This window comes from Argiope bruennichi, chromosome 7 (genome assembly GCF_947563725.1).
Source record: "Argiope bruennichi chromosome 7, qqArgBrue1.1, whole genome shotgun sequence".
NCBI lineage: Eukaryota > Metazoa > Arthropoda > Arachnida > Araneae > Araneidae > Argiope > Argiope bruennichi.
In genome coordinates, this window is record NC_079157.1 from 123,539,447 (window position 1) to 123,564,336 (window position 24,890).

General features: G+C 32.1%; 1 protein-coding gene across 1 annotated transcript in view; it reads right to left on the reverse strand.

Moving 5' to 3' along the window:
• The window catches only part of LOC129975704 (glycerophosphodiester phosphodiesterase 1-like), a 69,445-nt gene that overhangs the window by 13,625 nt on the left and 30,930 nt on the right, over window positions 1-24,890 (reverse strand). Inside the window, exons 4-5 of the mRNA XM_056088857.1 lie at window positions 5,721-5,813; window positions 4,931-5,148 (exon numbers count right to left, since the gene is read on the reverse strand). Coding sequence (XP_055944832.1) covers window positions 4,931-5,148; window positions 5,721-5,813 — 311 coding nt within the window. The remainder of the gene's footprint in view (window positions 1-4,930; window positions 5,149-5,720; window positions 5,814-24,890) is intronic.

Below are 24,890 nucleotides of genomic sequence, written 5' to 3' on the forward strand. Positions count from 1 at the left end.
AGTTGATTCATTGACTCAATGAATCTTATTAATACTTGCCTTCTTCGGAGATTATTTAATCTTATTAATATTATATCGACCCATTTTGATTAAATGTATCATATCAAAATAGAATTATATAATATAGTTTTGATTTTTAAACATCTTAGAATTATATATTTTTGTTTTCTAACATTTCATAGTATATTTCTGTTACCAAAAAGTCTTAATTTCAAAAATAAGTTACATTTACTTTTAACATTGTACCAGCAGAAATACACAACTTTATGGTGAGCGAACGAAGCGAATTGGGAACATGTAGGGGCTCCACCCCCTTAAAAAAAAATCACAACCTGATATTTGGAAATGGATGAGCGGGTCGCAGGAGTGTAGTCTCTAGTAGTAGAAAAAAAAAATAGAATTTTCTCCAAGATCATGAAGAAGTAAGAAGTGAAACACTATCAAGAACTAAAGTAAGAGTTTAAAAAACAAAATACTTAGTACCATCCACAAAGAAAGAATTTGTGGACTGGTTTTCATCTTTTACGCGTATTGATAACAAATATTGCAGAAAGTTTCGTCGAATCTCCACAGATGAGAATACATACGTGTTTATTTAAAACTAATTTTGTGAAGCCCCATTTCATAAAAGGACCTCATTTACACTGACTTCCATTTCAATTCGATCCTTCCAATTATTATAACAAATAGTTATTAGCTTTCTTTATAAATGAATACGAAATTATCCCTAAGCTGTTCTCCTTTAAGGGGACAGTGGATAACAGGCACGTTTGCAAATTATTCATTTAAGTCATGCATTTTTTTTATGCATATATATTAAAATATAAATATGTCAACTTTCTTAAGAAAACTTTTTAAAACGAAATATATTATTCTTTAAAAAAATTAAAAGATATATAATTTTTAAAAACTTCAAAATATTCACGACGACTTCATTTTTAATTTTTTAGAACAAAATTGTGTACGATTTTATAATTCCAATTAAATGCTCGTTTTTTAGAAATATTTTTATGTGCACTTACTGAATTTTATAAGAATTTTAAGTTTTTATGAACAAAAATTGACTTTTAATGAGACAAACTCGAAACATAAAATGCATACCCCATTTTCTTTTAATGTTTAACCGAAATCTTTATTATCCATTCTATTTCATTTCTTCAAAAATGAAGACTCCTGGGACATTTCAAAGACATTTAAATCTAATTACAATGTCATTTTGTGAAAAATCATTCAAATGCATTTTTTTCCCTCTAAGCCCTTCAACTATTCATTTTATTGAACAATACATTTTATAATGCTTTCAGTTGAATATAAACATCTATTTCGAAGATGAAATGCTAAAAATAAAATGTCATATTTTCACCCATTTTTGCTTATTTCAAACTCCACTCCCCTTCAAGTGGAACTATCATAAAATAAAATGTAAAATCAAAAATAATTTCTACAAATCTTATTAAACTCGAATCGTTTGATTCTTAAGCTAACCGAAAATTTCCATTATTAATAAACACTATTTCACGTGAAAATGGGTAGCAGGAGGAAGGGAAGTGCTATAATAGTTAAAACAAGAGGAACGGAATGAAATAATGATTGCTTCCATTATGGTTGGAAGAAATATAGAAGCCAGCAAAATGATTCGAACTTGCGGAAAATACCATTACGCAGCAAAATAGGGTGACCTTAGTTTATGTCTGGTAACCAGAGGGAGTGATCTTTCCGAAACTTTCTCATATACCCTCTAAATGTGTGCTTCAAACGGGGTTTTTTCTTCAACCATTTTCCTAAACAATCTGACATAGAACTAAAACTGCAGTCACAAAATCACATACCAGTTGGATACATTCAAGTCACTGCGCGTTAACAAGCTTCTAAAAGCACAGACCCACAGATGTTCATGGATATGGCTCAAAATTTACAATATAGATGTTAAAATGTATCTATCCAGCTGTATTAATTTTGTAGTGATTGTGTCAACTTATATTCAAAGAGTCGGACAGACAAACTTCTTCTCAACAGGTTTTGTTCAAAATTTCATAGATATCAACAAATGTGAAGTGAAAAACATGCCAAATGTCAGCCATCTGGCTCAAAACGTTTTTCAATTATCTTTGTCATAGACAGGCAGGCGTGCATAATACCAAAATTGTATTTTTCGAACTCAGAAAGATCTGGAACGTGGAGATGCGTCAAAATCTAGAGTTCAAATTTTTTGACCATTACAATACTTTCTTCATTCTTCGTATATGAGAAATAAAAATTGGAAAGGAGAATTCTTTAACCCCCTGACTGCGTCATTTTTTTGAAATCACTATTTAGATGCGATGTTTACGAATCATTTCAAATATTTTTCAAACAAAGTGAATGGATACTATATATTACAAGATAATAATATGATATAATAAAAATCTGTAATCGTAAAGATAAACACTCTAAACTGCGAAAAACGCCGGGATGCAATAGAAAATGGACTGACTGCCAACCCGCGGAAATCGCGGGATAAGCAGCTATAGGGTTAAAAGCTAATCTTTAAAAATTATGTTTAGTTCTTAAGTAAAAATAAGGTAATCCGTACACCTATATTTTTAAGAATCCATATTTTTTAAAGGAAATGGGGCGCTAAATTTCGCATTTTTTATAAAAAGGTTACAAAATCGACTCCATCCATTCCTTGTCATATGTTTCCATATAATTTCGTTTTCGTATATTACTTTTATATTAATAAGATGGCCAGCTTCCTGGCTTAGGGGTAGCGCATCTTCCCCGTGATCTGGGCGTCCCGGGTTCAAGTCCTGGTTCGGGCATGGTTGTTCTTCCCCAAGTGTTCTATCTGTGAGATGTGTGAAAGAGCCCCAATGTAAAAAGGGGTTGTGCACGCGAGTGTGCGAGTGTTATCTTCATAGGAACTAAAGTCAAACTTCTGTTCTCGGGTGCTCATGGGTCTTACGCTCAGAAGCTACTGCACCCCTCTTTCCCCGATCTCTTGGACTTTGAATTGGTTTTCAATCCAACACTATTTATACGATTTAAATTTGTTTTATAAATAGTTTTATCATTAAATAAAACTATTTATAAAAAATCCTAAACATAAAAAATAATTTATGGTCAACGCATTCGATTACACGAACTAATTTTCAGAAACTATGACTTAAGTCTTCTAATAAATTGCATGCAAAGTGCGCAACAGTTTCCCAAAACGTATTCGCATTTATTGAATATGGGTTTTCCCCGTTCCTTAATCTGAATTGCGAGCAATTAATCATTCATTGCCCTTCCCAAGAGCAGGGGCCGCCACGAAGGCGTAATTCTTATCGGAGTCCGCTTAGGGCTTATTAGCGTTGAAGGGCCCGATAAGGTCCCGCTCGAAAGGCGACCGCGCGTCGTGTGAACAAGACGCTCAAGAAGCTGAGCTAGGGGAGGGGAGGAGTTTCTGAAGAAAGAACTAAGACGCTATTCGCATTATTGGATTGTACCTTTTCGACTAACCTGCGATTCGGAGCGTCGGGGAGTTGAAGAGGTCACATTAAAAATATATGGAAGGGAGTTATAATTTTAAACGGGGAAAAGTCATCTATGAAACAAGGGATGGAAGGGGGGGGGAGACGGAATGGTTTGATTTTGAGATCATTTCCGTTTATGTTTAATGCATATGGGGAAGAAACGGCAAAATATAATATTAAGATTTCAAGTGTAATATGTACTCGAAATAATTAATTGATTTAATTTACAAATAACTTATTTTTAATGCGCTTTTTTCATTTCATTTATTTCTTCTATATTTTATAAATCAACATTTATGAAATAATGGGGAAAAAAATCCCTCGTGAGAAATATATTTCTGCAATTTGTAATCTCGTTCCAAAAGATTTCTTATTGTTCTGAATGCGAACAAGAATCGTGCTTTAAGATGTTTATTCTAAATTTGCTACTACAAAAATTTCAACTTATGTATACCAATTTACCTATTAATAAATTAAAAAAATAGGAAAAGCATATACTATAATTAAAAATTAAGCGACGGTATTAGAATTTAATTGGATGATTTTTTTTTTCTTAGAAAAGTGCGACGAGTTTTATAAATTATAAAAAAAAAAAGCCTTTCTGCTCAAAATTTGGAAAAATTTACATTAGATCAAAATTGTCAAAAAACATCATTTGTAGCCAAAAAAAAAAAAAAAAGTATGCGAAGACATGGGAGCCATTTTAAAATCTATATATTTTTAATTAAAATGTGGGTTATTAAACTAAATGAAAAATTTGTTAAACTTTAAAATATATAATTATTTCTGAAAAATTTTAAGTGAAAATTTGTTTTCACTTATAATAAATTTAAGTCTTTTAAAATATTCCAAAATTTGTAAAAAAATTTTTTTGCAAATCTTTGTTAAAATAAATCTATAAATATGGAGAAAATAACATAGCTAGAAACAAAAATCTGTTTAAGTGAAATATTGTCAAACCCATTTGTTGTTATACACAAACTGAAAAGGGGGAGAGATAATAAAAATTACAATTCTTCAAGAAATGCATTTAAAGTTTAGTTTAGTTTTTTTTTTCTCAATGACAAAAAAATTTGTCAAAACCTTTTAGCTTGGCTTCAAGCTAATTTTTTTTTCTAAATAATTTTGTGGTTAGTAGCTAGCGATAGACATTTACGCCATGCGTTTCTTCATTGGTTTCTTAAATTTGCCATTTTTTTTAATACAGATTTCAAACATTATGATCAGTGTCTGAATGTTCAACGTTTATGTCGGTCAGTAGATTATGTTTGCCATTCGCTTTATGTATATAGTAAAATATTTATTTTTACAAATATCATTCATTCATTGCGAAAGCGGGACTATTTTCTGAATTCTGAATTACTATTTGTATTGATAAATTATAAATTCCTGATAAAACGCATTTATTAAAAACATGTGGAGGCAAGACTTACGCCGACAGGTAGTCTTTGTGCACCAGAACGGCAGAGACTCCCGTGAAGTACCAAATGACGTTATGGAAGGCCCACTCCAGAGCAACATCGCCCGCCTGTGCCAGTTTGTGCTTCCACCAAGAATCGAACCTGGGTCTTCCGTTGGGGATATCTGTGCACGAGATGAACTTGGGCCTGAAGGTGATGGCGGTCACAATGTTGGGGTCAACTCGCCGAAGCTGAAAGACACAAGTAAAGACGGATTAAACTGAGAAAATTACTCTTTCTCAAGAAACTGTATATTTAAAAAATATTTTACGGTTTTTAAACAATTGAATTTTTATGTTTTGAATATTTTAGCATATCTTTCTTTTCAATAAAGAGATCATACTAATACTGTGTAAAGTATAATACATCATAGTTTTTAAAAAAAATTCTTTTAACATATAAATGCTTATTTAAATTTTATGTGTTAACAGAATGTAAAATTAGCAATCGAGATGGAGGGTTTTGAAGTAAGTTATAGTTACAAACCGTTTTGAAGAGGGCGAATTCGGAGCAGATATAATTTTAAACGAAGGTTAGATGGAAGACCTAAGTTCTAAATGCTAAATTATTATCCACAAAATATCTAACTGATATGAACAATTACTTGCTGATGCGCAGTGGATTGTCAGAGATCTCGAATTCAAATCTCCAGACATCACTATTGATGGGGGGGGGGACTGGCAAAGTAAACACCGTAATCTAATTAATACAGTAAGATTTTATTTAAAATAAATGATATTCAAATCAATCACAATGTGATTACCTGATAAATAAAGGAAGGATAAAAAGAAGCCACTAATGCTTGTTTATAGAGCTCTTGGTGTTTGGAGAACATTTCAGTCACTATGGCAACCGCCTGCAAAATAAATAAATGAATAAATAAAATAAAATAAAGCAATGAATACATTCACAGAAAACATTGCACAAATTATTAATACCCATTAATAAAGTTATATATAAAAATATATTTTATACACATATATAAGTAATCAAAAAACGGATATCAGAATTTCAATTTAATAATTAATCCATTTAAAAGCTTAAATTCCACCTTGACTTTCGTTTGCATTCAGCTTATTTGATATTATCCTTTATTTAGAGTACAGATAAATAATGAATAAGATGCTACATAGTAGGAATGTTAATTTTCCACACATATAATTAGACTAAAAATAATTCAATAGCGAATGAAACGGGATAAATAAATAAAAATCAATAAAGGTGAATTTATGTTTTCGATGCGCTTTTTCTCAAGCGACTGAAACCAAAATTTGATAAAAAATTACAATTGTACAGTCACAAATCCTTACAATATTTGATATATTTATGTCATTGCATTTTTGAGTTATCGCTTTAACATGTTTCCGAAAGCCTCGACAGACTGTCAACCCCTTGTTGGATTTGACTCAAAGTTTGATAAGCATTTGCAACATAGATGTTATATCGGTGTACCGAATTTTATCCATCTAGCTCTTCTCATTTTGTAGTTTTCGTGTCAACATATATTCAAAAACAGCCGGACAGACATATTTCCTCTGAACGGATTTTGCTCAAAATTTAAAAGAAATCTACACATTTGGTGTAAAGACCATATACCAAACTTCATCCGTCTAGCTAAAAAAAAAGATTTGAATGATCTTTGTCACAGGCAGATATGGTGCCAAAAATGTCTTTTTCGAACTCAAAGAAGTCTAAAACGTGCAGATCTTCAAGATCTCGAATTCGAATTTTTTGACACAATAGTTTATGCATATTTCGAATGCGAGAAAGTACACTTATTATAAACTAGCTGTCATTATTAACTAAACTTATTATAAACAGTTCATTATAAACTAGCTATCATTAGCGATCACTTCCTTTCAAAAGCAATGGTGATCGAGTTTCCTTTCAATTGAACTCTAATGCATAATCTCACATTTATAATTTCTGTATTAAAGTGTTTTTAAAACTCAAATTGTGACAGACATTTAAGATGTGTTATTACAGTGGCCTTCCACCTACTGTTAACCATTGTGACCCTAATAACTTCCAAGTCACATGACGTAAATGTACGCGTCATCTACCATCTAATTGCGCGTTATCAGCGTCAAATTCTTTTTCGTCATACTATTCAAACACTAAAAGTGCGGACATTTTGTATCCAACAATACTTCAGCTGGATTAAAACATTATTCACTTTAGCATATATATAACATATATATAATTTAATATATATAATCACACACATATATATATATATATTTTAAATATTTCATATTTTAGTTTACTGGCATATCCCCTTGTCTAACAAGTAGCTGTATATCATCTTATGCGATGCTGCAACTTCACTCTGATTATTCCTCATGCGTTTTTGATTCAAACATTAAATTGAACTGCGATGTATTTTATGTGCATTATAAAAGCATTAACAACATGCCAGGCGGATTGAAATATGCTGATAAAAAATTAAAGAATAACAATTACAATTATTCAATATATATTGTTTATTTCCTAAATATCTCAGGATTTTCTTTATAAATAATTCGAAAAACTGAAGCCATTTTTGAATTTTTAACTTCGACTTATTCCATCCTGGGAGGCATGATTTATGTACAAGAATAAGTGGTAAGAAATACGTCAGTCTACATCGCGACAGAAGAGCAAAAGAAACCGAATTTTTCCTCAGTGATTTTTATACTATGAGATTCTGATAGGAATTTCTTTGACACGTGTCGGTTTAGGTAAGGGAATTTTAGGTATCTTTAAAAGAAAGTGGTAAGCGTTAAGAATTTTTATCCCTTCACTCGGAACTTGAAAACTTGCTGAATTTACAGTTTTCTATAACATATGTAGGATTAATTAAATAAAAAAAATCAAATCATTGTATCAGGAAATAAGAGACCATTTTACGATGAGGTTAATATGGGTTAAATTAAGATGGAAATTAATTAGGATTTAAATTAGATTTTAAAATATTATAACATATATATACTTTTGAACCAAAGCATTGCATATGTGCATGATATATTGTCAAAAGACAGAAGAAATTTTATGGTTCCTATCTGGTAACATGTAAATCACAAATTTCTGAATTTAAAAAATTATTTTTCAGCAATATTTTCAGATGTTAATTACATCACGGTTTTTTTTTTCCACACTAACTTTTCAACTAAATGCCATTTTAAAAATAAAATCGCTCCGAAATGCTTATTTCCATTTTATTTTTATTTTTTTCAGCGGTAAATTGTATAGTAGTTACCCCAAAATTGCTGCTCTGTAGGGCGCCAACAGACGTATACAAAAACGCACTAATTCCTTTACTATCAGTGGAAAGAGATTTGCTGCATTTCATTTATTGCTAAAATAACTAATCAAAGAAAGTAACGTAGATTGCGTAGACGCAACAGAGAAGCAGGGGGTGAAATGCTTAATAACCGAGAAACCCAGATTGAACAGCTGATGATGATGCAAAGAATGTTCTGTACATTCTGTTTTGCCGCCGTGCGATTGATAACGCAAGAAAACGCACTTAACTACCCCACTTCGCGATGAGTTTAATTTTGAGTTGAATTGTTTGAAAAAAAGCAGCTATTTCCAAACTTTCAATATCAGCAGTTTTAATTTTAATGTTTACGTAATTTTTCAAATGATAAATACTTCTGTTTTAAGTTACAGACTGTTAAAATAGAAATAATAATTTCTTGTCGAATCGAAGTCAAATGAAGTTATGAATTTCCATTCAAACATTTGTTTTGAAAGGCAGCAAAATTATCAGTGAACCTCGGTTAATGAGTAGTTGCAAATTTTAAAAAGGTTTAAAAATGGAAATTATTTATTTTAAAACAAAATGAAGAAAACAGATATCAAATACATATTGGATTAGATCAATAAACTCGAATCAAAAGTGATGAATGTGGGCAATTTAATTACTCATTAAATGTCTCGAAATAAAACTTTAAAATTTGAAAAGTTCAAATTCTTAAGACCTTCATACCTTTTATCTTACCTGATTTTGTTTATTAAGGGTGCAATGTGGGAAGTATAAGGTGATGAATACGACAATATCAAACTAATAAAGTAAGAAGCATTAAAACGTTTATTCATTTAAAAAGCAAATCCAGCAAATTTTGAAATTCACAGTCACAAACGTTTGGGATAATCTGCATGAGGTTTATAAATCTTATAAACCTCATGAAGGTTAAAAGAAATTATTTTATACTTTTTAATTTGTTTTAAAAACGTGATATATTAAATTCGTTTATTAATTATTTTCTGCTTTTTAGGCTTGGGTGTCTGAAATTACAATTGATTTTAAACTAACATTCCGATAAGCTAACAACTTGACAAGACGTCATCTGTTGGGAATGAAAGTTTTTAATCGATTGCAAAATGTGCGCAGAACAGACAGAAAAGAAAGCCAGATAAAGCTGCATTGCCATCCAATTCCTAGATTTAAAGTTTCAGATCTTTAGCTCATCGAGAAGTTAGTTTCAAATCAATTGCAAATTTGCATCGAAATGACAGATAGAGTAGAAAATGTGCTTATAAACGTGTTAAAAAATCTTTTGTTTGGAATAGGAATGATAAAAATATTCAAAAGTAATAAATAAAAGAATAAAGAAAGAATACTAAAGTAAGAAAGATTGACAACCGCTGTCTTTTTAATAATTAACGCAAATTACTCAAATCCAAAATTTTCCATACAATTCGAAAGAGGAATTATTAGGATTTGATAATACATAATTATAAAACTTTTAACTAGGAAAAATTATCCAGCATCTTTAAGGTTTGGAATTCCGAATGAAAAAATTTTCAGTTTGAAAGATATATTTTAGTAAACTTATATCCATGGAAGATTGACACAGCAGTGTTGAACTTTTCTTCATTGTTCTCATGCAGTCGCATCCTGTAGTATGCATTGAACCCTAATGTTAATACAAACGTACCGATCGAAATCCTTCACTTTGAAGGACAAAGTCAGGAAGAAGACAATGCTTCCAATATCAACCCAATTCAGCAAGAAAACCTCGCGCAAATTTCAATAAATATGACATTCCACAAACAATGATGATTGAAATGTTAACACCATTCCATCGAGCGGCAATCAAACAAAAGGGAGACATTCAATAATTCCCAGCCAAATGTTCGCCGATACAAATCTCTAAGAATAAAAACAAAGCCAAGGGTTGACGCCACTGTAACTATACTGTGATCTTAATCGTAAACTCAAACAAAGACGAAATGCACATCATTTTCCCTAAACTAGCTCATTCGACTAAGTGTATTTTCAAACAAAGTTCGCGTCTGATAAACTTTTGGCGCCGACGCTGGTGGAAGAAAAAAAGGCGCCCAGTCCAACTTGCCGTATCGCCAGAGAGTTTTTTGTGTTTATTCTAGCAGAAGATCCGTCAAGTATTCTCTTACTAGCAGTTTCAGTTGGCTGATTCATAAAAGACGACGGTTAAATTTGGAATGAATTTGAATTGGTGTAAACATAGAATCAGATCAAAGTAGCTCTTGCACGTAAAAAAGAAATAATAATAAGCATTTTCCAAAGACTTTGTGAAGGTCATCATCTCTAGAGCTCTGGAAAATGAGATGACCAAATTTTCTAATTTTAATCTGGGTCAAGTTGGAGCCCGATACATCTGGCAGAAAGGTGATGAACCGATAGAGAATAACGGATAAAATCTAATAATTATTAAGTAAAAATTATGATTTTAATTAAAATAAATAATAATTAAACAGTGATCACAACAAAAAGAAATTTCACAAAATAAAATAAAAAATATTTTTATTAGTGTAAAAGCAACATTATATTTATTATAATTCTTTTCAAATTTAACCTTGAGATCAAGTTTTTCTCAAACTCAACACTCAGATAAGATAGTCAGCTTGGTTCGGAATTAAAATTCATTAATTTCAATAGATATCTATGCTTTCAAGGTATTCAAACTGTGTATTTTTATGAGAACACATATTTACTAAATTTCAAAACTGAAAACATATTAGGAAGTAAATAAAAAAATGATTGTTATATTCCATTATTACAGGTATAAAAAAATCGAATTAAATAAAAGTGTTCGATAGCATTTTCTACTCTTGCTTCCTTTTCCCTTTACATTGATTCATCCATTCTAGCCACATTATGCAGCTATATTAATGCACACTCAAATTTGCAAAGGAGATTTTTGTTTTTTAATTATCTTTTAAAATGTTCTTTTTCTGTTGATAAACAAAATACAAGGACAATCCGAAATACTGAATTCAACTTCGAAAAAGTGGATGGGCAATTTAAATCGGAAGAAAAAAAGTCGAAATTTGAAATTATTTTGGCTAATAGAACGACCTGCAAAGACTTTTAATTCAATCGCTTAGAAACTTGAAATTAAAAGAGCATTTCAAAATTGTTTACTTTTTTGCTAATGAATGCAACGCTTAAATAGATAAAATAAATACTTAATTTCCAAAACGTTTTCGAATGTATGAAACTACACTTTTGTCGTATTCTTTAAAAAAATGATTGCAAAAAATGCCAACAAAGTTACAATACATTTTTTTTTTTTTTTTTTCAATAGAAAGCGCCTTTCTATTGCAGCAATGCAATAGAAAGGCGCCTCATTTTACGCAGTCATTCCAGCCTTAAGACTTAAGCAAAAACGGTGTGATTGTTAATTAAAAACTAGGATCTCAACTTTTATTTTTCGATATAGTTTCGGTTCTTTTTTTAATTTCTATTATTAGTTCACACTCTCCCTATATATATTTATATATCTTGTTCAAATTTTCAATCGTTTTTATTCATCCACTCAAGTTCAAATACATTTTTTTTAAACGTGCAGTGGATGGCACTTAATGTTAACACAGTTTTTCGAAGATTAATTCATTAATTTAATTTAATTATTTTTTAGTACTTTAAATATTTTAGCAGTTTGCAATGAGCATTGAAATCTGCAGGCAGTAGCTCAATCGGTAAAATGCAAGGATTTCAGTCTTATTCACGTGAAGGTGAAGAATGCGAGTTCAATTCTTGTGAAAATCAACAATTTTTTTATACTTATTTTTTGATACTTAATACATTTTTGATAATTATTTCATAAAAAGTTAAAATAAATATTTTCTTTGTTGACCTAAGTAAGAATTGAATTAATTTTTTTTTTATATATATTACTTGTTAGAATAATAGTCTCTTAAACAAAATGGCAGTTTTCTGCATTTTTACTTTTTTATTTACGAAGTATAGAAAGAGAAAAGTATTGTAATCGTCAAAAAATTTGAAATTAACATTTTGATCTTCTTTACCTCCTCTCCCTGAGCCCGAAAAATGAATTTTTGGAATTCTGTCGGCCTATCTGATAGTTCAAAAGCGCTTTAAGCTAGATGGATAAAATTTAGTACATGGTCTCTCATCTTAAATTTGCAAAATTATTAATTATTAAATTTTCAACAAAATCTATTCAGAGAAAGTTCAAATATAAGCTAGCATGATAAATATAAAACGAAGAGAGTTAGATGCATAAAATTTAGTAACCAGGTTTAACAGCTAAAGTGTAGATAGGTAAAAAAATGTGGAATCAAATCCGTCAAGGGGTTTATCGTCTGTCATGTAATTGCTTTTTCAAAAGCAAGTAAACTCAAAAACGCAGTGATTTAAATGTATGAAATTTAGTATGCGGTTCCGTAGCTACAATAGTAGTTCTGAATGCAATTTTGTTTTTAATCGAACGGGATAAAAAGGCCAAAATACACATTTGGTTTTCTGGTACTTTAGAGTTAACGGCATTCAAATCATTAAACGCTAAAGATCGCCCTCCAGTACTCTCTAACTATTGTCGTCAATCGCTCTTAAGGGTTAATAATACACAAGTACTTTGTTCCAGAGACCAGTTTCAAGATGATGCATTTTTAAATTAAAACGTGGTCCCCCCCCCCAGCTTCAAGACGTTAAAAGCCATGCCATCACGGATGACGTACATTATACTTTCCATTCAGACTGCATTAGTCTTCGTTGATTGGTAATAATATTCTTCTAATAATAAATCTGCTAATAAAAAGTTTGATTACTCTCTAAAACTTTCTCGCACACCCTTTAATAAAGGTGTTAACCCAGAGAACGAACTGCAAGGCCTTGATGTACAACAGTTACGAAATATTAACAGCTGATAACTGATTTGATGCGATATCTGTAACATTCCTCATGTTCATGATTTTTTTCTTAAATTTCATTCACAAATAAATGTTGAGGCACAGTGCCAGTGGCAAATGTTAAAATATGAATCATTTTGTATTAATAAAAATATGGAAATATTTTCATTAACAGCAAGCCGGGTGTATTCACATAGCCATGAATAAATTAAAATTTGCTCAATACTTGATCCTCCTAAGGAATACATTATCATGAAATCATAATAATACATGCATTATGAATATGACAAAAGTAAACCCATAGTTTAATGCTTCTGGACTTGTTCAAAACGTGTCTGTCTATTCTATGATGAAAGAAACGTCATTAAATTTCCCTTTTTGTCACAATTGGCATTTTTCCTCGTGTGAGCTAGACAAAAAACTGATATATTTTTCGGGGGACTACAAATGTTGACTTTTCCCGCAAATTCAGAAATGAACCCACTCGAGATTCTTCGGTGACGAGTTGATTTCTGAACCATTCCTCCCTCCCGTGGGTCATCTATAACCGTCGGGGGTGTACGAGGCAGCGTTCTCTCCCTATAGATGACTAATATCCGCACACCCTTCACAATGGAAGGTCCTTTCTTTTCTTTGAAGTGAGGGGTTCATTGCTGTTCAATTCAGAGGGGGGGCAGCAGCTTGTATTGAGGGTTGTCTTCTAATTAATTCGAGGGGATGGTCGTTTGAAGAGGGGGTCGGCGCCAGTCTGGATTCGTGTCCGGCACACGCAGCGCTCCCTCTCGTTCTCAACAAAAGGGAAATGGCCGGACCACTCTGCCCATCTGTCGTTTGTGTCAATACAGTTGGGGTGGATTCGGATTTATCCATTTTAGGTCCGGTACAGTTGCCTTGAAATTAATTCTCTCCCTCCGCCACCCTAACATCTCACCCCCGGTTTTGACCAATGAGCAGGGATGAAGTCATTAGACGACAGGATTTTCAAATAACAATAAATCAATAAAAGAGGGAAATAATATAATGCTCTGTATTTTTTTCTTTTTATTATTTCAAATTTGCTAATTTTTTTTTTCTTCCTTTCTTTCTGATAAAACGAAGTGGATCAATATATAGTGCGATACTTTAATGAAAAGAATGCATTAATACAGCCTTAACATTCCTATCAAATTGGCAAGAGTTATACCGATTAAAAGCTTGTTCCACACTGAACTTGAGATTTCATCGTAGGACATCTGTTTAGAGTAAATAATTTTAGTTGGGCTATCAGCTATCAGATTGCCTCTAGCTATCAGTTACGGCTTTCTAAATATTTCAAGAATCATCTAAATTCAATTATGAAAACTTAAATGTTGGACAATTTTTTCTTTGTGATGATAACTAATGCATGGTTTCATAAAAGAGTGATTAGAATAAGTTTAAAAAAAAAACTTTAAAAAACACATTAATCTACCAAAAAATTAGAATTTAAAAAAAATTACTTTTCATTTGTTGATATTTAATTTGTAATTACTTCCACAATTCTTCTTCTAATACTATATATAAATCAATTACTATAGAATTTAGAAATTAATTTTTCCCTTGTTTAGCATCAGGTGACGTCCCTAATACGATATCCAAATTTGTTTAAATTGATTAATCGATAATTAAATTCTGATAAAGTTGAAATTTAATATTATCAAGAATAAATCACCCCAGTGTACCTGGAAATGAATACAAAATCCTGATTTCACAAACAGGAAATAATAGGTGTACATTCTAGAATAAACAACAGTTCTATGGATTCCGAATGTGAATCATCCCAATAGTTGTATAATGGACCTCTACTTATTTCACACCATAAGCATTCTTTGCGGGGGGGGAGGCGTTTATAATCTCATTTCTCACATTTCTGGAAGAGTAGAAAGTGTATTTTCTACACCTTCATTTTTTACATGCAGTACAGAGGAACCAAAGCGCCTTATTAATGAACTTCAGTTTAGTTTAGTTATATTAACGTCAGTTTTTAAAGCAACACTAGGGTTATTTTGGGACGGACCTCGTCATTTTGAGCCACGGTCAGATGACGAGGACGACACCTGAGCTGGCACCCCCTCTCTAAACTTCCACACCACACCAGCGAGAAGACGTTTGGCCCCGACGAATTTAATGTGCACCAGATCCCCTTACACGACGGTTCTTAAGTGGAATCGGGTCCCGAAAACCTGAAACCTTCTGAAGCCGAGACCTTAACACCAGGCCACCGCGGCCGTCATTAATGCACTTCAGAAGAGAAGAAGCAGAGTGGAAGTCAGTGATTACAGAACTCTAATAAGTTTTATCTCTCTTCATGTTCAGTATTACTACTTCTCCCTGAGATTCTACTGAAGGCAGAAAACTCTGAGGGGAATGGTGTTAGATTGTTGATGGATTCATATAACGCGTATGAAATTACTCGTAAATAAATTAGTAATTTAATACATATTCTGAGAAATTCCATTGGGGGCCTCTCTAAATACATGAATGAGAAATTAAGTAAGCAAATTCTCGCATCTATAAAGGACACACTAGAAGTGAAGATGACCGTTTAACAGGTCCGAAGGGGGGGGGCATTGTAAAAGAGGATGAGAAGCTGCCGGCATGGTGGTTGGTTCCCGCCACCCTGGTGGGTACACGAAAAGGTGTGGGTCTGACTCCTACCATCAATGAGGGGTCGTACTTCCTTATGGGAGGGTTATACCATGGCCGGTTATGGCCCTTAGGACTCAATCACAGTTCCCGCCAATGTTGCTGTTGCGGCGGTCCGGTCATTCACGTTTTTCTGTGCGCCTTCCGGTGAATCGGAGTAGCCGGTTTGTGGTGACCGTTTAACAGTAATATTTTAACAGTAATAGCAGTAATACAGAGTCGTTGCAGTAATAGATGTAATCACTCGTCGACCAAAGAACAATAATTTCAACATTCAGCGGGCGAGACATCAGCATCCAACAGAGTAACCTTTTGTATGAAATTTGGCTCTATACCTTTCTATAGAGCCAAATTTCATCTGTCTAGATCAATACCTTTTTAAATTTTCGGGCCGCACACACGGATGGGCAGACAGATTCATTCCCTTTGATTTATTTCCCAAAATTTTAAACATACTCTTATAATCCGCCATTACAATAATCCGGCCTATTTTAGAGTTCGATGTTTACAGCAGAGTGAAGGAGGAGCTTTAATAGAAAAACTCATTACATGGAAAAATCAGTGACCTTCGAGCAATGACCCCCTACAACAGGTTGTCAGCCAGATTTTGAATTATATTGTATAAAAAATAAAACAAAATACAATTTTCTGCATAATTTTGTACATTTTGCAACATTTTATGTAAAGCACATGAGACATGCAATTTATTTTAATGACCTTCAACCCATTTATTACCTCATTTTATTTTAATGATGTGCTTTGGTCTGATAACCTCAAAATTACTGAGATGACCCGAAACTGTGCAAATAAGTTTTGATAACACAACGTATCGAATTACAGCAATGAATTTCCTTCTGCTTTTTAACAATCCTTTCCGCATATATACTAATTTATAAATAACAGTTTAAAACAGTTAGCAGTTTAATGATAATTAATCAATGAAAAGTCACAAATTTTCATTTATCTAGCTGAAGAGATAAATGAAAATGATTTTTTTTTTATTATTATTGTTATGACTAGTAAAGATTTAAAAAAAATTATTTCATATTTCAATAATTTTCGCTAATTATTCTTAATATGCTGTTTTTACATACGCATTTGTTACAGTTCATTTTTCTAGAGTTTGATTAATAATATTTTTAAGCTTTCGATTAACATTTAGAATCATAGTAGAATTTCATGCATTTCAACAAACTTCTGTCATAACCAATTAAGCAACCCTAAGAAGTAAACTGAAAAGATAAAATAAGGCATCTTAGCAAGACTTATGATGGGTTTACACTCGGCCAGTTATAAGACGGCCAATAAGCAGCGCATGTGTGGAAAAGGACTGATTTATGTTTGTCACAATTTCATAAGATAGATTCAAGCATTCCATTCTTGACTATAAATTGCCGTTTTGGCCTCTCTGAAATTTACTTTTTCACTGCTGCGTAGAGTATTAAAATGCTGGATATTTATACAAAGGAATATGGTAAAATAAAGACAAAAGATCAACATACTTAAATTTGAAAAATTATAGAAAAAAAATGGCAAATAAAATGAAACACACACACAGCCTCGCATTATAAAGAACAAAGAGCAAAAAATGTCGGAATTGATCTATGATAAGTGATCCATTTTTTTCACGCCAAAAAACGCCAACTTCTACACACGCATGCGCAGTAAGAGAAAAAAAATACAATATACCGGCGTGTTGTTGTCCCGTCGGGACAATTACTTGCCATCGACCGAACAGCATTTTACAGCTTTTCTACGCATGCGCTGCCTACTGGCCGAGTGTAAACCCGGCATAACGATGTACTAATTGTGACGTCACAGACTTAATCAGGACAACTTCAAAAATTTAAAAGTTACGAGAAATTCAAGTCGGTGAAGTGTAAAGAGCAAATTACAAACTTTAAATGGCAATATTGCACTCAAAGCATTTTTTAAATTAGATTGATAGATTGATAGTTTATAAGTAACAGTCAGGCAGAATGCCATCAGTCAGTTAGAGCAGAATGATTACACCGAAAGACATAGAGCACGACATTGTCAAAGTTCAAAAGTATCACGCTGAAAGAGAGCGAAAAAACGAACGTATTCGTCAGCGGTGGAAAGTTACTTGTGGCAAGAATTACAGAACCTCATATGACAGAACAGGTAAGAAAATAAATAAGAAAATTGGCGAATTTTGCGGATATAGATGTCTCTGTTGGACCATACAATATAATCAAAATAATTCTCTGATGGTTCAAATTTATGATTAAAATCAAAAGCACAGAATGGTCACCAAACTTGAATTTTGTCAAACGAATAATCATCATGATATTAGATTTAACAAGGGTGATATCTAACGGTGTAGGGTCATTTAAAATTATGCAAGTTTGTGAACTTTGACGGAATCTTCTCGAATCTATTCAATTCATTTCTTACAGCCATTTAAAATTAGATTTACTAACACAATATTGTCGCCAAGTTCGCTATATTTTCGATAACAATGTTACATTAAACACCAAATACGGCGAGTTATCGCTTCAAAAAAATTAAAGTATGGCTGTAATTATCAAGACCAATCAGAATTAAGGTTTACACCGGAAATGATAATTTTCCCATAGTGTAATTTCAGTGAGGTATAACTTAAGATCAGTATCCGATTTCACACCACACACAAAAAAATTGTACCAACCTTTTAAAAGTTCGCCATCTCAGATGGCTACAAGATATTTTAACAAACTGTTTTTAAGGTTGAAAGAAAGAAATTGTCAAAATTATATTTAATGAAAAATTAGCCGTAAAAATTTAACTTGGTACGATCTCACTTAAAACAATTTAATTCTTGAAGGAAAACAATCAGGTGTAAAAGCTATTTTGGGCATCATCAGCAATTAGATGAAAATTATAGAAGTTTGCTGAAATTTTACTTTAAACCAGTAGTTCATTTCGATATTTAAGTCTTCACGCCGGAAATTAATCACCAAAAAAAATCGCCAACAGCATGCGGTTAATACATAAATATCTCCAGACGCTTTTATGCGGGGGAGAGGAATAACAGCTTTATGGGAATTTTTTTTAGAACGACCACTCCCATTCACAATTAACAACATAGTCTGATCTCCAAATTCAGAAATGTGTATCTCTTTCAACAGAATAATGCATACGATTAGAAAAATTGGTACTTGTCGGTTGAAACGACGACCAAAAAGCGCCAAGAAAAAATTTCGCCAAATTATAAAAATAAACTCAAATGCATCATTATTTAATATGAAAAATTCTGAACGTGTGAATTACATGCTATATAGTTTTGACGATTGAAATCGCCAACTGGCGAAATTTTTTCTTGGCGTTTTTTGGTCGCTGTTACAACCAACAAGTAACGAAAAATTAATCTACATATTTGAGGTTGATTGCAGATACGCTTATGATTTAGGTCCGTGCGCAAGCCTAAGAAAGGAGACTATTCCTAACTTCAAAATATGGATCGAAGGAATACAAACTGGACCACGACGGCAGCACAGCAGACATGAACACAGTACAAGAACACTGTTGCCGGTAACAGGTCATATAGCCTATCAGCATGCCGATACATATGAGGTACAAACTCCAATGGAAACATATCTTCTCAGTAAGTAATCTGGTTTTAAGGTATCCGACAGTAAAGGTGAGTTTATACTCGGCCAGATATAAGACGGCCAGTAAACAGAACATGCGTAGAAAGGGACTGATTTATGTTTGCCATAATTTCATAAAATAGACATCAGACATTCCATGCTAGACTATAAATTGCAGTTTTGGCGTCCCTGGATTTTCCTTTTTCACTACGTACCGTATTAAAATGATGGATATTTATACAAAGAAACATGATAAAATAAAAAATGTCCGCATATTTAAATTTGGAAAACTACAGAAAAAACAAAAAAACAAAAAAAACCCCACCGAATTTTACAAGCGCATGCGCAGTAAGAAAAAATACAATACAGCGGCATTCTCTTGTTCCGTCGGGACAAATACTTGCCATGGACCGAACAGCATTTTTCAGCTTTTCTACGCATGCGCTGCCTGCTGGCTGTTTTATAACTAGCCGAGTGTAAATTCACCTTAATGTTGAATTGTATTTCTCTTACTATTGTTTCCATAAGTAAAGTTGTAGATAAAGGAGAGGCTATACTAAAATTACTAATGAACGAAATAGAAATTCGGCAACAGGGGGAAAGAATCAAAAACAAAATCTAGCAAACACAAAATTATTAACAAATCAATGATTTCATATTTTGATTAAACTCTCCTAAATTGACCAGTTTTCTCAAAACAGAAAGAAACAATTATATATATATATATATATATATATTGCTATTATTATTATTTCTCTCATAGGTTGGTTCATCCATATTGGTATCAAAAGGAAGGGATTATTCTATAAATAGTAGAACCCGGGAATGAAACCTGCTCATACCTCTTTCGACAGATTTTTTTTTTTTTTTTAAATAAAGTACTGTAAGCACATTCTTCAAATGCAAAACAATTTTTTAAAAAAAATCTAGAATGCCTGGTCACTTTAGTAATCGAAGAGGCAATGATCGTGGTAAGCTGGGGAAAAAAATATATTACTTTAAACAAACATTGAGAAATTAAAGCATGGAATTGCACAAACATTCAAAAGGGTGAATATTGTCTACATATATCGAGAATGAATGATAAAAAAAAGTAAAAACCGTTTTACTAAAAATACATTCTCTATTTAAGGTATCCGACTAGATCGTAAAAATGTTTTTTCCAGAAAAATTTGATCTTTTTTTTTTTAATTTGAAAATAAAGTCCAAACTTCGTAGATTCTAAAACAGAATTGGTTTTTAATATATGTAAGATAGAAATATAGATACAGTAGTTTCAATAATACACAATAAATAAAAATAAAACCCAAAACAGTGGTATTTTCAACCGAAAATGAGTGATTCATTTTATTCTTACCGTAAAATTCTCCAAAATAATATTAGATACGTTTACATTAACTCTCTGCCTACTCAGCCGTAGTTTGCTTATTTTTGGCATTCCTGTTAAGAAAGCGTGAAAACTACATTTGTTTCCAGCGCATTTGGATGAACTCATTTACAAGTACAGTATCTAAACGCATTTTCTGAAGAATGATTATTTCACAATGACGGGAAACATGATATATCAAAATCAATTCAATAAAATTTCATGAAATTTGCTATGCATGCATCCACAACCTTTGAGGGTGTGATAGACAGCAGATTTTAAGATGGCATCATTAGACACATTTTGACAACAAAAAATCATTAAGAGCAGCTTGAAATGCTCATAAAATTTGTATTTATTAAATTAATTTTTAACTTGTGGTCTGTTACATTTTATGTAGTTTGATCTATATATAGGTGAAATAAAACTAAAATATTTCTATTATTTTTTTTTAACTAGCTCTTTTTTTAACATTTAGAATCTTGCAAAATTTTCATTAAATAAGCAGTTTTTTTCTCCAAAAAAACTAATGGTGTATTTTTTTCTTCTAATAATGACCTTTCAAGTCCGTTTTCGCTATTTGATACAATAAAAAATGTTTATGCAACATTTTTTAAAGAACTCGTCTTCGAACCTAGTCGAATACCTTAAAAGCAGAACAAAAAGTTATCATTATAAATACAATGCACATGGTTATCAATTACACGACAACCGAGAAAGAAAACGGTTTGTTTGGTTACAATTTGTGTTAAAGTTGAAGAAAAATTTTCTAACGCTTATTTAGAATACAAATATAACATTCAATAAGGAAACAAACGCAACAGAACTACAGTGCATAAGCAGCGAGAGTTACAATCATATAGTTTGTTCTTGCATGCATGTCAAGTTTCTAGGTCACTTAGCAAGCTTCATGTTGTTCAGCGTCTATACATGTTTCAGTTTTGAGAGTAAAGCACCCAATTTCTAGATTAATCCTTTTTTTTTTTTTTTAGCAAGCTTCGGTAAATTTCAAGTTAAAAATAATAAAAATTGAAATCCGCTATCGCAAATTTCAAATTATCATGTGAGAACATTATTTTTTTAAGTCACGTAGTATCAATTCGACAGAAAAACGTCATGTTCTCACACGACTCATATTTCGCAATCATCAACATTTAGAAAAGCGATGATTTTTCAACCATCTCAAAATCAATCGAGTTCTAATTTTTTTTTTTTTTCCGAACAACCAATTTAAACTGATTTTTAGTTATCACGCGACTATCAGATTGCGCATGCGCCGATATCCAGAAAACAATGAACAACCCCCCCCCCCCATCTCAAAATCGTTCGAGCTCCAAAACTTTTTTTCCTAGATAGAAAAATTGAAAATAAATTTTTAAAAATTATGTTAATATTATCCTCACAATATATAACTTCTTACGACCCTGCCCTTTATTGACCAGATAGGAGAATCGGGCACATGGCGGACATTTGTGCCAAGTTGTAACTTCTTGTTGGCACCTTCTTTATCATTTTCTAATAACCCTAAAAGCGAAAAATCAATGCCTCAAAAGCGATAAATTGCCAATTTTCTGCCCGTGGTGCATTTTATGGCTTCAAAAATCTCAAACGAAAACAACATCATGTTCTCACATGGTAAATAATCTAAAATGTTGCTTTCAAAATGTATCAAAATCTCTTTAGTTGAGTAGAAAAAGAAAGAGGGAATTCATAATGGAAATGCTTTTAATAACCATACTGTGTTTATCCGCAGGGCACACCAAAGAAGACCATTTTGAAATGTGTTCTCAGAAAAATCTAAGCTGGATGTGAAAAAGAAATCCTAATATACCAAATGCAATTTCATTAAAAAAGAAAGAAACAAACAACGCTTTAAAATGTCATAACAGTAAGTTATCAAGTAAAAATAAAATTGTGAACTTGAAAAAAATTAATAGCTTTATATAGGAATCAAAATGGTTTGTTAATAGGAAAAAGAAAAAAAAGTAACTTCAACATTCTCGGTAGGTTTCAAACAAATATAATTTATTTTCCATTCTATTTAAGGAGTTAGCTTCTATGTTTTTCAGCAACTGGTTGAAGGAAAGGTAGTATTCGTAAAACTTGAGTTTATCACTCATTATGTTTGTCCTCTAACTAGCAGGCCACTGAAATTGGAATTTCAAACTTTTAGGATTAGCTTATTCAACTTTTATTTTATTTATTATTTTGTTACTACACTGTTTTCTTTATTGCGATTTGTAATTTTGGATAGCTAAAAAAATAGTAACTATATTGTTTTTTATGGTGTCATTTTAATCAAAACTATTATACAATTCCTGGATATGATGCCTACTTATTATACTTTATTAGGTTTATTATTTCGTTTTGAATTATTAAAATTTTGAATTATATTTCGTGGCTTACTGTATGCATGCTAACTGCTCGTTAGTATTAATTAAAGTTACTAGTACATTTTTTAAAAAAAATTTTGAATGACTTCTCATGCTTTCTTTTGATTTATTATATATCAGTGTATATTATATATCATATGATTCATTATTTAAGTCAGGGAGTTGGTTTTAGTTCTAATGAATGATGAGGGTCGGAAAATATATTTTTTCGAAACTCTTTCATGAGAGTAGTTTCAATAATTTAGATTCCTATAAGGAAAATCTACCGAAAATAAATATGCTAAGCCTACATATGGCCAACAATAACATTTACTTTAATTCCATACATACAATGGGACTCATCTTTTAGAAAATCAAGATTCAAATCAGTCATTCTCCGATGGCGAAAATTCCATTCTGTCAACCAACTACAACGGTGGATTCTTCAAGCAATATACGGGTATTACCAGCTCGGCATCTTCTAAATTCTCAGGTAGAGGGGAGATGCACAAATAACCAATAAAAACATTAAAAAAATAATTGAACTTACTGAAAATTTGTAAAATTGTAATTGCAGAATAATATCTTTTTTGACTTGAGAAATCATAAAGCGGGTGTAATATTATCAAAAACGTAGCACATTATGCGTGTAAAGGGGTTGGGTAGCTTTAGCAAGGGCGCAAGACCATTTCGGTAGGTTTCTATCTTCAAGATTCGAATAATTATAATTATGAATGGCCATGGCACAAATTAAAAAAAGGCAGAGATACTATAAGATAGTTTAACTGACACCCTTCAAAAACCATTTACAAAGAATCGAGACTCAGCGAACCATTCTTGAAGAACGATTCTGTTGCAAATCACAACCCGACGCCGTCAAAAACAGTATAATTGCAAGCAATTAAATGATTACAAAAAAAAGAGAGAGAGGGAGACAATTTAATCTCATGGTCAAATATCTGTCTCAAACAAAGCATTAATATTCTTCAAAACCACACCGTGAACCTTTTGTCGCCAAAGATCAATTATCTTGCATCCTACTTTCAAATTTGGATAATCATGATAACCTAAGAAAGGAAGTCGAAAATCCAATTTTATTGCCTAATATCCACAACAAATAAAAAAAGATATTAATATTTTTCAAAAACGACATTCTGAAGCATTCTATTGCCAATTATTTTTGTATACAGCTATATTTTACAAGACTCAAGTATCAACAAACAACAGACCCACGAAGGGGGGAGCGTCATAGAAGACCTGAAAAAATAGCATTTTTCGTCGCATTCCAAACACGAAACAAAATTATTTATTATCTGAGGTATCCCGGACAGCGTCCCACTGATTCAGTTACTTTCTATTCATTCCCACTAATTAATTAACCTTGGACCTAATTATTAAGGAGGCATCAGTCATTAATCACGCCGTTTTCATGGCTTTTTAATGAGGTGCTAGTTTATTGCGTATTCGCTTGACGCGCGCGATTATTATTACTTTTTTTTCCCCCTCAAAACTAACTTCCACATATCAGTAGGAGGACTGGAAGCTCCAACAGGTTGGAATGAGATATTACATTATTGACGCCACAGAGTCGAACGCGCTATTTGTGTTAATTGGTTATCGTTCATGTGGGAAAAAAAAAGCAAAGACGAAATGAGCGTTTTACAAAATTCCTATATGCTTCCAGGTCCGATGAAGGTAAATTCCAAACCTAATGAACTTGGAACAAGTAGGTACGAAGGTATGTACAGACATACGCAACCCAATGGAAAAGAATTTTGAAACAACACTTTCTTTGTCCAAAAGCATGGTTGATA